The following is a 12,723-nucleotide window of genomic DNA, read 5'->3' as shown; positions in this document are numbered from 1 at the left end:
TACATTTTATCACCTTAAATTCATCAAATTATATACACTCATAAAAAATTCCCCCACTATATCACTGCAGCTCACTGTCAGATGCTACTTTACAGCAATGCTCAATATGCTGTACAATATCAGCATAAAATGAATGTCACTAAAAGTGTCTCAGTTCATAACCTCAAGTATTTTCAATTCTTAAATATCCAGAAACTGTTAAAGCCATAATGAATGAAGTGCAAAACTCTAACGCTAGATTCAGCTGAACATTTTTCTAATACTAAGGTTGAAACAATTACTGAAATTGATACATATTTAAAAGACCCGTAATTCAGATTAACCGTGCCATTAATCAAATTGATTTTTCAGGCCCTGAATGTTTTTGATATGTTAATTTTAGCAAATGTTTGTGATGTCTATACTTTTCTCTTTCCCTACTTATCTAATTTATTCATCATGAGTATTGTAAAAGAAAAATAATAATAACACTTGCATTCTTTTTGGTATTGGGATTTAAAACTCTAAATTTCTCGAATACATCGTGATCTCCATCTTGTACAGTATTCACCAAAGAAACCAAGCACAGAGCATATGAATATAATCCAAATAAGAGACAAGGCAAAATTTTCTTTCCAACAGCATATGAAAAACATTCTGTCACTTTCAGACATTAAGGACATTTTTAATGAAAGAATGCCACTGTACTTTGTTTTCTGTTACATGTGTACCGGGCTAATCAACCTTTCAGTATCATTGTAAACAGTGAGGAGTATTTTGTAAGAAAAGTTTTGTTATTTCATTGTACTTCATTGCTTCAGTGTATAATCGTTTACACATTTTATAAGTATTTAATTGAAATAATTGAAATGTTCCCGATTACAAGTGTAATTGTTTCGCTCTTTATGTAATAAATCAATTTCATACCCTTTATTTATACATAAGCCTGATAAATGTACCTGTGTTGTGCTTCTAGGGCTGCCTCTAACTTGGCATGACACAATACAGCGTACTTTCTCTCGGCTGCAGCTTTAAAATCCGGCTGGATCTTCAGAGTATTCTCAAAACAGATGACAGACTTATTGTACTCTGCCATCACCTAAAGACAAGAAAAAGGTCCACTTTCCATGCTAGCCAATCAGATGTAACTAATATCTTCAAAGAACTAAGTTCACATATTTTATGTTTGACTGACTTCACACAGACCAGACACTTTGATAAAATTTAAAAATATTATGGGCTACTTTTTAATTTTAACATATTACTTCCGGATCATTTTTCACTCAACGCAATTCCAGAATGTATGTATTTGTGATATTCCTTTGCTATAACAAGAGACCCAAAGGCCACAACCCTTGGCCCTGCTATACATCAGAAGATTGTTTACCTTCTTTATTCCCATTAAAAAGTTTGACTCCATATTATGATGCCATCCTATCCCCATGGGGTCATAACCATATTGAACTTGAATCCACACAAAAAAATATGCTTCACTATCAAAATTACTTGATTTGAACATGTTTTATTGTCTCAATGTTATAACAAAAGGATTGGGCACAAGTTCTTATAACTTAAAACACCCTCTCTTGGACAATATTACTTGCATGGCCTTACTGTTCTGGAGGGAAAGTATTTAAAAGATTTTTCCCCATATATTCATTTATTATGTAAATTTGAATTCCTGATTTTAACCCCATCCTATCCTCAGGGTCCATAATTTGAAAAGAAGAAAAAAAATTGAATCAACACAACTTGGGAATATTTGTAAATTAATATGATATAAAGCTACTCTTCACATGCAAAATTTTTTAAAATCCCTATTTTAGCCCAAAATTTGAATCTTATTCACGCAATGATGTTTTATCACCAGTCTGGTGTACAACGGATGATTAGTGATATTCTACAGTTGCCTGTTCATCTCGAATGCAAACATAAGTAATAAATAAATAACAACTTCACTGGGCTATGAGGTAGGGCAATACGTGATTAAATCTACTGAGAAGCTTTGGGCTTCACAATATATGATCATGTGACAGTCCAACTTCATAATCAAGTGAACTTTTTAAAAGGGTTCTTCATTTCATAAATGTAGAACAATTAAAATTACACATTTCTTGAGAAAGTTTTATGGTTTCTTGATGTACCTTTCTTCTCAATTTGCGTAGATTTGTCATCAATTGCTCAAACAGATTTCTTGTGCCAGTGATTACAAATTAACATATCGTGAATGGAATTACTGAATCTGGAAACGCTGCCTGTTCAGTGTCCGATACTTACAGCATAAATATTTCCCAGAGTAAAGTGGTTAACATTAAGTTCCTTTGACACGTCGAGAGCAGCATGAACTACAATAGCTGCTTCATTAGAGTATCTGGCACGATGAAGGACATTGGCCAAGCTAATTAATGCAACATCTTTGTGCATTCTGAAAAACAGTTTCAATTTGTCAATAAAATTCATTTCATTAAAGAAAGTCTTAAAAAGCACTTGAAAAAATCTATAAATGGGTTGAAATTTAAACCAATACAGAAAATTTGGTATCAAGTATAAACACATTTATGCAAAGAAGGTAAGTTTCATCTCAAGAGAAAACTGAAGGATTTTGATGATTACGCATGTAGTTTGACAGTTCTTGTGTGGTCACAATAAACAGGTTACAGTTTATTGCATTTTTGAAATACATGCACAGTACAATGTATATGTACTTCAATATTTCTGATATGCAAACTTAATTTTGCTTACATGTAATTTTAGGAAATTAGCCACAATGCTTAGCATAGAGTAGAGTAAAATAAATATGACACAAAATGAATGTAGGTTACCTAGGAGAATAATGCAAAGCCCTTCTTAGACATTCTATTGTCATATACGGATCCCCTTTTATCCTCCAGAAAAATGCTGCCATATTATAAAGCACCCACGATGTTGTGTTCTGTGAAAAAGAACAGAGTTACATTGGAATAAATGTGTTCATTGTTCCATGAATAAAAGTACATGTATGTAATATTCCTGAAAAGCACTCCATAATTGTTCTGACTTTAAATTTCATATTTCAACTTCTTCACACAGTCTGTGAAATAAAACATCAACTGCTTCCATTCTTACAAAGCAGTTCTTACTGTGTTTAATTTATTCACCTTTTTAAGGGCCTCGAACACCCTATGCCCATATTCATCAACACTATCATGGTAGGTTATAGCGTTTTTTAGCCCCAATTCTGGGGTACCCGAGAGGGACAATCGGTCCTTCATACCCTGAAGAAAAAAATTATGAAAAGAAAGTGATGACATTTCTGTGTTGCCAATTTATATAAAAATAAATGTTTTCAGAATAATCGTGATTTACAATTGTTCTTCATGCACCTCAAAAAATAAAAAATAAACTTTTGACAAATAAACACAATTAAGAATTGTGAATTATGAATTCAAAGTTTTCAATGTATTCAACTTCCCAATTCAATGAAACCTTTAATATGCATATATAATATGTATTACCTCTAAATGTTCAAATGCATCCATACTGAATGAAAGGTCTTCTATTACTTCACAATTAGGGGCCATTAATGTTGATCCCAACTTACTCTTCATATCTATATGATCCTCTGGACTGTAAAAATAAATCACACTGTGTCAGTAGAGTGTAATTAATTCTCATGTCCTCTTTCAAAACTTTTAACATACTAAATAAACATGCAAAATATAACATATTCAGTAATATTGGCATGGTTAATACAGAGTTACGTGTGTAAAAGTAATTAAGTGTGTTAAAAATATTGGATTGCACTGGCCTTGTCTAAAATTCCAAAAAGTATGGACAGCGAAAACTGTCTAATCCGACACCTATGCCATCCATTTTACTGGGCATTTCGACCCTTATTTCACTCTCATCCCCCCATTCATTCTCTCTTTCTCCCTCTTTCTTTCCATCTGTCTCTTTCAATTTCATATTTTCATTGTATTTTACAGTTTATTCTAACCAAAAAAAAATTGTCTCACAGTGCATGTCAGATTAGACAGATTTCAATGTACATATACTTTGAATTCATATAGAAATAAAACTGATCTACAATGTATATGAAAGCTGCATTAAACAGTATTTAGAGTTTATAGTATCCTGGTACACTGTGTCCTCACCGTATGCCTTTATTTTCCAACGGTAATACTGTGCTGATATATAAATCAAATTCTGGAAGAGGCTTGACTGCCATCAAACAGTCAGGATCTGTTTTATAAAATCTCTGTTCAAGACCTACAAAGTTAGATCAAGACAACTAATAAAGCTACGGTTACACTTACCAAAATTTCCTCAAAAATCATTATTAACACCTCTAAAAGTAATCAAACTCATCATTTTCTTTTACAATTATATCCAGAAAATCTAGATTTCACAATTAATTCTTAGCAGGAAAAAGTAACAGTTGAGCTACTATATATTCAATACAAATGTTCGAGTCATATTCTGCATGTACATATTTTTGTTGCATTATATGGAAGGTAGTTATTTGTAACATTTGTTGCATTGCTAAAATTACCAATGAGTGATACATACAAGATTTTTTAACATATAATATACACGTTACATATATATACCTGTGTCCCGATCTTCATTTTTATCAATTTCATCTTTCCTGGATAGAAGTTCATCTTTTAACTTATCTAACATTCCCGACCTTTCTTCCTGTCGCATAAATGCTACTAAGTCATATGGCCTCTTCATATTGAACACTGTGTCCAACTGTAAAGAAAATATAAAACTATACTTCAATACTTTCCAATAATAGGGCTGACAAATACATCTGTAACTACAGCTGCACTATACATACATACATCAGTATTTACTTATATAAACACACAACTAGGTTAAGGGCTTCCATAGTCAAATGCACAATAATCATGGGGTGAAATTGCACCTCAAATTCACAGGTATCGTTACACTTATTACGGTTAAACACCGAAATGATACTACCCATATGTTTACTGTGACTGAGCTACCGTAAATTCCCCTCATGGTAATTTCCCGTGATGTCACTTCAATATCACGTAACACTATATTTTTGGAAACAGCAAGAGACCCTACTTGTGAACAAAAGTTCAGGTTCATGCGGGTAACCAGTTGAATTTTTATTGACATACTCAGAAAAAAATAAAAATCCTTAACATGAAAAGTGTTGGGAGCAAATGCATACTCAAACTAACCATGCTGTAATTTAACAACATATCAACAGTCATCAGCGAATTACCGGGGTTGTCCACATACTTATATATATCATACCGTTAATATACAAGACAGAAATTGCTCTCCGCACTTTTCAAACGCATAAATATATCTAGATTATATAGCAGAAAAATTCATATTGTTTTTTATACCAGATGAACATGAACTTTGCCGCTGTTTCTGTAGTATGAGATTATTTATGTTCATGAGGGAATTTTTAAACGCACGAGTCATTCAGATTAGGGGCGATTTCAAGGTCACAATATAATAGGAATATCACCTTCGTGCATACTATATATTAAAAATGGAGAATGATTTGATATCAAAAAGGAATAATATATATATATATATTATATATTCATTTGACAAGATATATTTCACGTATACCGCTTATCACTTGATAACAGTAGTAAATAACGACAAAATATTATGACACTTTTCCCGTGATACAACTATCAGAACATGTACGCTGTGACGTCCTTTTTCATTGTGACGTCATATGGTGCGAAGTGCACAGAGGTACATTTATAACAGCACTGTGATTTTTCTCGGATAGCTTGAACTCAGCTGCGCATGAGCCTTTGCAGTAGAGCACGCTTATAGAGAGATGAGGGAATGAAGAATTTTGATTCGCTATAAACGTAATTTGCTATATCCAATAAGTTGATGAAATGTTTTAAAGCTTCAGGGAATGAAAATCACTTTGCTGTAAGCGTGCATTCATTATAAGTGTGTTTTCTGTAACCATGTTTTACTGTAATGCCTTGTCCATTGAATGCAAGATTCTTTGTCTAGAGGAGGTATAACATTCCCATTAAAACTCCATGTTACACAAGGATGCCTACATATGAATCTGACTTATTGTACCCTTGTGGTTCTTGAGAAGACAATTTTTAAAGAATTTCTCTACATACCTGCATGCGTAACTCTTTTGGCTCAACCAAGGCCTTAGGACTCATAATTTTAACAAACTTGAAACTTCAGTATACGCATATGTATATATAAAGGAAGACTTTCATTTCTGGTGCAGTCATTTTTTAGAGGAAATTTTTTAAGCACTACACCCATTTGCACTTTTTCTTACTTATCTCCCCTTGGAGGAAGACACGGTCTTTCATTTTAACAAACATAAATCCTCTTTACCTAATGATGCTTTTTGGCAAGTTTGGTCAAAATTGGCCAAATGGTTCATGAGGAAAAGTTAAAAATGTGAAAAGTTTCGAAAAAACATACAGATTTAATACAGACAAAATTTGATTAGAAAAGACCACTAGGCTTACATCAATGTCCAAATACTGACAGGTATTGTACAACCTAATGATTTCCAAAGTTCTTACTTAAATTTTTTTTACTGATGATACAGACTACAAAACGGAAATTCATATACTTTACTTAACTGTGTGATACACATTTAAATATAATGAAACAATCAAAATCCAAGTATAAAAATGAATACTCTTTTTATTACAACCTTGGAAAATCAAACAAGCTATGACAAAAATTATTCATTCATACACACAATGAATAATTTCTAACAAACATAATGGCAGTGTCAATACCAAATATTGATTACATGTTGGAGTACACAATTAAAAGTTAGTGTTTCATGAAATTTATCAATTATAAATTGTTATAGGCTTGCTTTCACTACCGTCAATCAATAAAAATCCACTTCTTATTTCACTCTACAACTTGAACAGTTTTACTCCTTAATGAAAACAATTTCCTTTAGATATGTGCATGTTTAAAAACTCCACAACCACCCCCATCTCCAATTATCCCCATGTCTAGCAAATATATGCAACAATTAATGCACTGATAAGAATTCATAGTCAATATACCAGTGCTAAGCAATGTACATGTATTAAAAAACTGATACAATTTGACTCTGCCACAATTTGACTCTGACAGGCTTTAAACTCTTTTAAAAGACACATGTTCAGCGACTACTATTCTATGTCAAGGCCCCCACTCCCCAACACAAGCTATCAGAGACTCCACACATACCCCAAGGTCCCAATTCCTAAACACCAGCATAAAGACTGTAAACCTACACCAAGGTCCCAACTCCCAGCCACAAACAAAAGCATTCAGAAACTACACACCTATCAGTAGGCACCCACTCCCCAACACAAGCATTCAAAGACTGCAAATCTATGCCAAGGCCCAACTCCCCTAGAAAATCATTCAGAGTCAATCAGAGACTATATGCCTATGTCAAAGCCCCTACTCCCCTAGAAAAGCATTCAGAGACTGCAAACCTATGCCACGTCCCCTATTCCCCATACAATTGCTTTGTCTACAAGTCATCATCCAAAGATACTTCAAAAATTCTACATTCAGTTTTTAACTGTCATAAAACCAAAATTTGAACGAAATCAGAATTGTACTTTTTCTTACACACACAGAAGAGCAAACAGGACTAAAAACATTACATAGCTGGCAGAATTAATCATTAAAACCTGTTTAATCAATGGTCTATGGAAATCAATTTTCAAAAAAAAAAATTCAACACCATTGAATGAACAAAATAGAACATTAAACTGATTCAATGATGGTATCTGTATGCAACACATTACACTTCCGAAAAATAAAGTACTTCCCTGTGTTCATAAACAAGCACATGTTGTTAGGGTCTAACAAATGCCCTACTTAGTACATACATTAACAGCCACTGGATACATGATTAGTTACAACAAAGAATAAGAATATCTGTTTAAAAATAGGTCTGTAAAGGAGAGGTGTTCACAGATTTAAACCAACAAAATCATAGTATTCAACCCTTATTGAATTACTGGAAATTATTTTCACCATTCTTCAAATCTACATATCACTTTAAACAATTGAATATACATTTCACATCTCTACCATATTTGCTGCAAACTGTAGGTTGCTAGACGCTGGTCTGGAAAAATTCTGATGAACCCTATTATTTTTTTTTAAATTCTAACAATATACAATTCTGCAGTTGATCTTTACAACTAAGAACATCTGATACACTGTTCATCAGAAATACAGAAGAGTTTTTACAGTTTCTGATTCACATTTTACAGTATATGATTTTTAAATGCCTAGTGGGAATAGTCACTTGTAGTCAAGATGTGTTACAAACCAGAGGTCAATAAATACAGAAGAGTTTTTACAGTTTCTGATTCACATTTTACAGTATATGATTTTTAAATGCCTAGTGGGAATAGTCACTTGTAGTCAAGATGTGTTACAAACCAGAGGTCAATAAATACAGAAGAGTTTTTACAGTTTCTGATTCACATTTTACAGTATATGATTTTTAAATGCCTAGTGGGAATAGTCACTTGTAGTCAAGATGTGTTACAAACCAGAGGTCAATAAATACAGAAGAGTTTTTACAGTTTCTGATTCACATTTTACAGTATATGATTTTTAAATGCCTAGTGGGAATAGTCACTTGTAGTCAAGATGTGTTACAAACCAGAGGTCAATAAATACAGAAGAGTTTTTACAGTTTCTGATTCACATTTTACAGTATATCATTTTTAAATGCCTAGTGGGAATAGTCACTTGTAGTCAAGATGTGTTACAAACCTGAGGTCAATAAGGACAGAAAATTTTAGACTGTTCAAGTGGGTTTGAATCATATTGGAGAATTTATTCTTCTTTTACCTGCTACTTTACAAAATCTGAACTTTAAAAGATTTTTTCTCTCTCTGAAAAACCAGCATGGATATCCTATCTTTAGTTTGGTTATTACTTGAGTGATAAATTGATACAGTGATATATATATATATATATGTTATACAGTTGTAGTTTAACATTTTCAAGAACTAATGTCTGGAAAGGTATTTGATATAGAATTTCTCTGTTCACTAATGTTAATCACATCAAATAACCAGCATCTTCATCTGAATCTAATGCCCATCAATACACCAAAGAGAATTTCTTAATCACATAAAAATTTTCACATTTTAATATCCGTACTGTATAACCAGTTATTCTGAAGGTCAATCAGACATTAGCAGAAGTCCTGTTATTTTGGTGATAGTCTGATAATACTAAAAAACACTACCATCTTGACCTTATTCCAGCAAGAGACAAGAGTGTTTTGGATAGAGAGCTTTGTTTAAAACTAAGCTTGAAATAACAGTAACTCATACTTGGAATGTTTCGATGCAGATTCTATTATTTCAAGAAAATTTGGTTTCAATATTGGCCCAAGTATTGCATACTATTTAAAATTCTCTAGAATTTAGGAACATTTTATTACTAAAGAATTATTAGCTACATAATAAAGAACAACATTATCTGGGTTTTATATTAACAGTCTTGTGAATTTCCATTTGGACCTATGCAGATTCTGATTTTAGAGGACCAAATGTCCCGTGAACATTTATGAACCTTCGTATGAAAGTGCAGCATCACATTCTGCAATCATATATTCCATAAGACTCAATAAATGTTCACAATTTCCACTAGAGCAAAGTACTTTTAAAAACAGCACATGTATGCATGATAAAGAATGTGAATGTCATGCAACATCTCAAGTTTACAAATTGTCTGTAGTGTAGCTCTACCGTGACTTAACCACATGATAGGGTGTCCGGGCAGTGCTCTCACTTCTCACCTCTGCGACCCGAGTTTGATCCACGTGATCAGCAGTGGTTGAATGTGAGAGAGTATGGCAGCCGCCCGCTTGGACACGTGGGTTTCCTCCGAGTACTCAGGTTTCCTCCCACATAAACAACCCCCTAGCACAAACATCCATGCATCAAAGGACCTCATTGGAAATAAGCTTTCCAGCTTTCATGGGTTATCCTGGGTATTTATGTATGTATGTTTGTATCGAATAAACATTATTATTATTCAGTTTTTATTCTGGGTCACAGGGTTAGGGTGCAGAAATTATTAAGTTTATGGATTTGAAGAGCCAAAACCAAGAAATATAACGCAGTACACCGATATGAAAATAAATCTGCAGAGTCCCTTTCAATGCCCCCCATGTCTGAAATATGTCATACATTGCTCAATATGCTGCAAAATCTTTTACACGTCATAGCCAATTGTTTCTAAAAACATGTATGCTAACAAAACAACTTAAACTTGACTTATTTTCATGTCCACCACGGACAATGTCAGCTGACACATAGAAAAGATAATGGTCGATCTTTGCTCCCTTGTTCTGAACTGTCATCGAGTTTCAGTGTCAACTCCTCTGTAGATGACACCGAGTGATAATGTGAAGAGGTTTAACAAGAGAGTGCAATTTGAGTTGCTGAATCTGTACCTGGGCTTGGATTCTCCCATCCTCTGTGACAACCCAGTGTGATGATCCGCCTGATGGCGATACGTTGTGCAAAATTAGCTGGACCATGTACACTACCACCAGCATAGACGCCATGTTGTTTTCTCATGAATATTTATGAGATATGAAACTTCCGTTACTCTTTCAACACGTGGCATTGTTTACATGGTTAATCATGTCTAAGCAACTTATATCTAAAGTAATATTGCTATGTAGTAATTATTCAGTAAATTCAGATCAATTAAAAAATCCGTTAGTACTAAAACTATTTTAAAAATTTAATAAATGAATGCTTTATACGTGTATAAATAGATCTACGTAGGCCTTTATAATTTTTAGAAGCATGCAGTTGTCATGGTTACTAGTACCCTATTAAGCAAGGGAATACCACAAACATTTGCTATAATTATAGCCTAAAATCACATCCTTTATCCAGTGGATATCACCTGTTACATAGATGTTTTCCCACGCCGTTTGTGACGTCACAAACAAACGTCAATTTTACGTAGTTTAATTATTGACGAAATATCAGGAAGCGAAATTCCCAACAATACAGTAACGTTAACTAATATATAACCGGGGAGGGGATAAAATGCGATAACAAGAATATCCCATGGTTTGTGGTTTGATATGATTTATATCCAACTCGTCGTGTATTCTCTATGATCCCCTCGCCAATGCTCGGGGATAGAAAACACACAACTCGTTGAATATAAATCATATCAAAGCACAAATCATGGGATATCCTACATATATGCTTATATAGCACTATTCATTATCTTCACCCTTCTAAAGAGAAGTGTCACTCTGTATGTGAATTTCTAATGATATGTGTGTTATATTTGTTATTTTCTTCAAAGAAGTGGACAGGCATAGCCTAAAATCCACATTATTCTGTTTACCTGATGCAGATAGAGGGCTCAGACATGTCAGGGCGGGCGTGCAACTGACCGGTCGACAGGGGATGCTTACTTTTCCTAAGCACATGGTCCCATCTCTGGTATATCCAGGGGTCCGTGTTTGTCCATCTCTCTATTTTGTATAATGCTTAAATATAGGAGTTACATACAGTGTGAGATTTATCACTTTTTGTTATCTCGATCACCTTTCTAAAGAGAAGTGTCACTCTGTGTGTGTGAATAAAATTAAGAAACCCATATTTTAAGTTTTTTAATATCCCCATATAACTACAATTTAATACACTTATTATTCAAAGTATTCCTCCTGTTGTGAGCTACTGATCGTTAAATTTCTCCATCGCACCAAGGTGACCCTGACTTTGGAAAATTGGAAGGTCTGTGTAATAATTACACCTAGATCAAATTTGAAATTGTCATGAAAGTACAAAAATACAATCAATGTAATAATATGCAAATATTCTAATGTCACGTACTACATATATTCGTACTTGACAAGCTTAATTGGAAAAACATAAGCACTAAGGTGCATGACACGGGTAAGTGTCGTGGCCCATGGGTCTCTTGTTATGTAGTTTCAGTTGTAAAATGTTTAGTATGTACTAATTATAAATTTGATAGTTGGAATCCTCTGGGAAAACATTTCCAAAGGTTCCAAGGGAGGGATGTGATTTTTTGGTTGTGGGTTCACACAATCTGATTAAAATAAGATCTCTGATCCACTTTGTGTAGCGACATAACAATAACGGAGCGGATCAAAGATCTTATTTTAATCAGATTGGGGTTCATGTATTGTAATAGCAGTGCGTGTTACATATAGTAAGTATATTTTTCAGTATGAAACAGAAGTGCATTAACTTCTGTGGCAGCCTAGGTTCTAAATCAGTGGTTCTTGATATGAAAATTTTCAGAGATTATATATATTTCTGTAATATTTGAGTTCAATCCTACCCCCCCCCCCCCTCCCCTACATTCCCATAAAAAACTTTATTCCCCCATTGTGCCTCCATCCTACCCCATGGGGTCGTGATTTGAGCAAATTTAATCTAATCTGCACTACCAGATGATGCTTGAAAATGAATATGAAACTTGTGACATTGTTGTTCTTGAGAAGATTTTTAGAGACTTTTCCTATACGTTTTCATGTAAAACTTTGATCCCGTATTGTAACCCCACCTACCCCTGGGGGCCAGTGTGACCCTTCATTTGAACCATTTTGAGTCCCCTTTACCCAAGGATGCTTTATGGCAAGTTTGGTTGAAATTGGCTGTGGTTCTGGAGAGGAAGTTGAAAATGTGTAAAGTTTATGGACAGCAGACAACAGGTGATCAGAAA

General features: G+C 33.9%; 1 protein-coding gene across 4 annotated transcripts in view; it reads right to left on the bottom strand.

Moving 5' to 3' along the window:
• Positions 1-10,922, bottom strand: part of LOC125682952 (tetratricopeptide repeat protein 17-like) — a 46,726-nt gene extending 35,804 nt beyond the window's left edge. For all 4 annotated transcript variants that reach the window (XM_048923592.2, XM_048923593.2, XM_048923594.2 and 1 more), the window contains exons 1-8: positions 10,454-10,922; positions 4,569-4,713; positions 4,113-4,227; positions 3,474-3,585; positions 3,117-3,233; positions 2,802-2,911; positions 2,257-2,404; positions 939-1,078 (exon numbers count right to left, since the gene is read on the bottom strand). In XM_048923592.2, coding sequence (XP_048779549.1) covers positions 939-1,078; positions 2,257-2,404; positions 2,802-2,911; positions 3,117-3,233; positions 3,474-3,585; positions 4,113-4,227; positions 4,569-4,713; positions 10,454-10,567 — 1,001 coding nt within the window. In that variant the 5' untranslated portion in view covers positions 10,568-10,922. The remainder of the gene's footprint in view (positions 1-938; positions 1,079-2,256; positions 2,405-2,801; positions 2,912-3,116; positions 3,234-3,473; positions 3,586-4,112; positions 4,228-4,568; positions 4,714-10,453) is intronic.
• Between the last annotated feature and the right edge of the window lie 1,801 nt (positions 10,923-12,723).

This window comes from Ostrea edulis, chromosome 6, assembly GCF_947568905.1.
Source record: "Ostrea edulis chromosome 6, xbOstEdul1.1, whole genome shotgun sequence".
NCBI classification, from domain to species: Eukaryota; Metazoa; Mollusca; class Bivalvia; order Ostreida; family Ostreidae; genus Ostrea; species Ostrea edulis.
The sequence above is the reverse complement of the archived record's forward strand: the minus strand, read 5'-3'. Positions and strand labels throughout refer to the sequence as shown.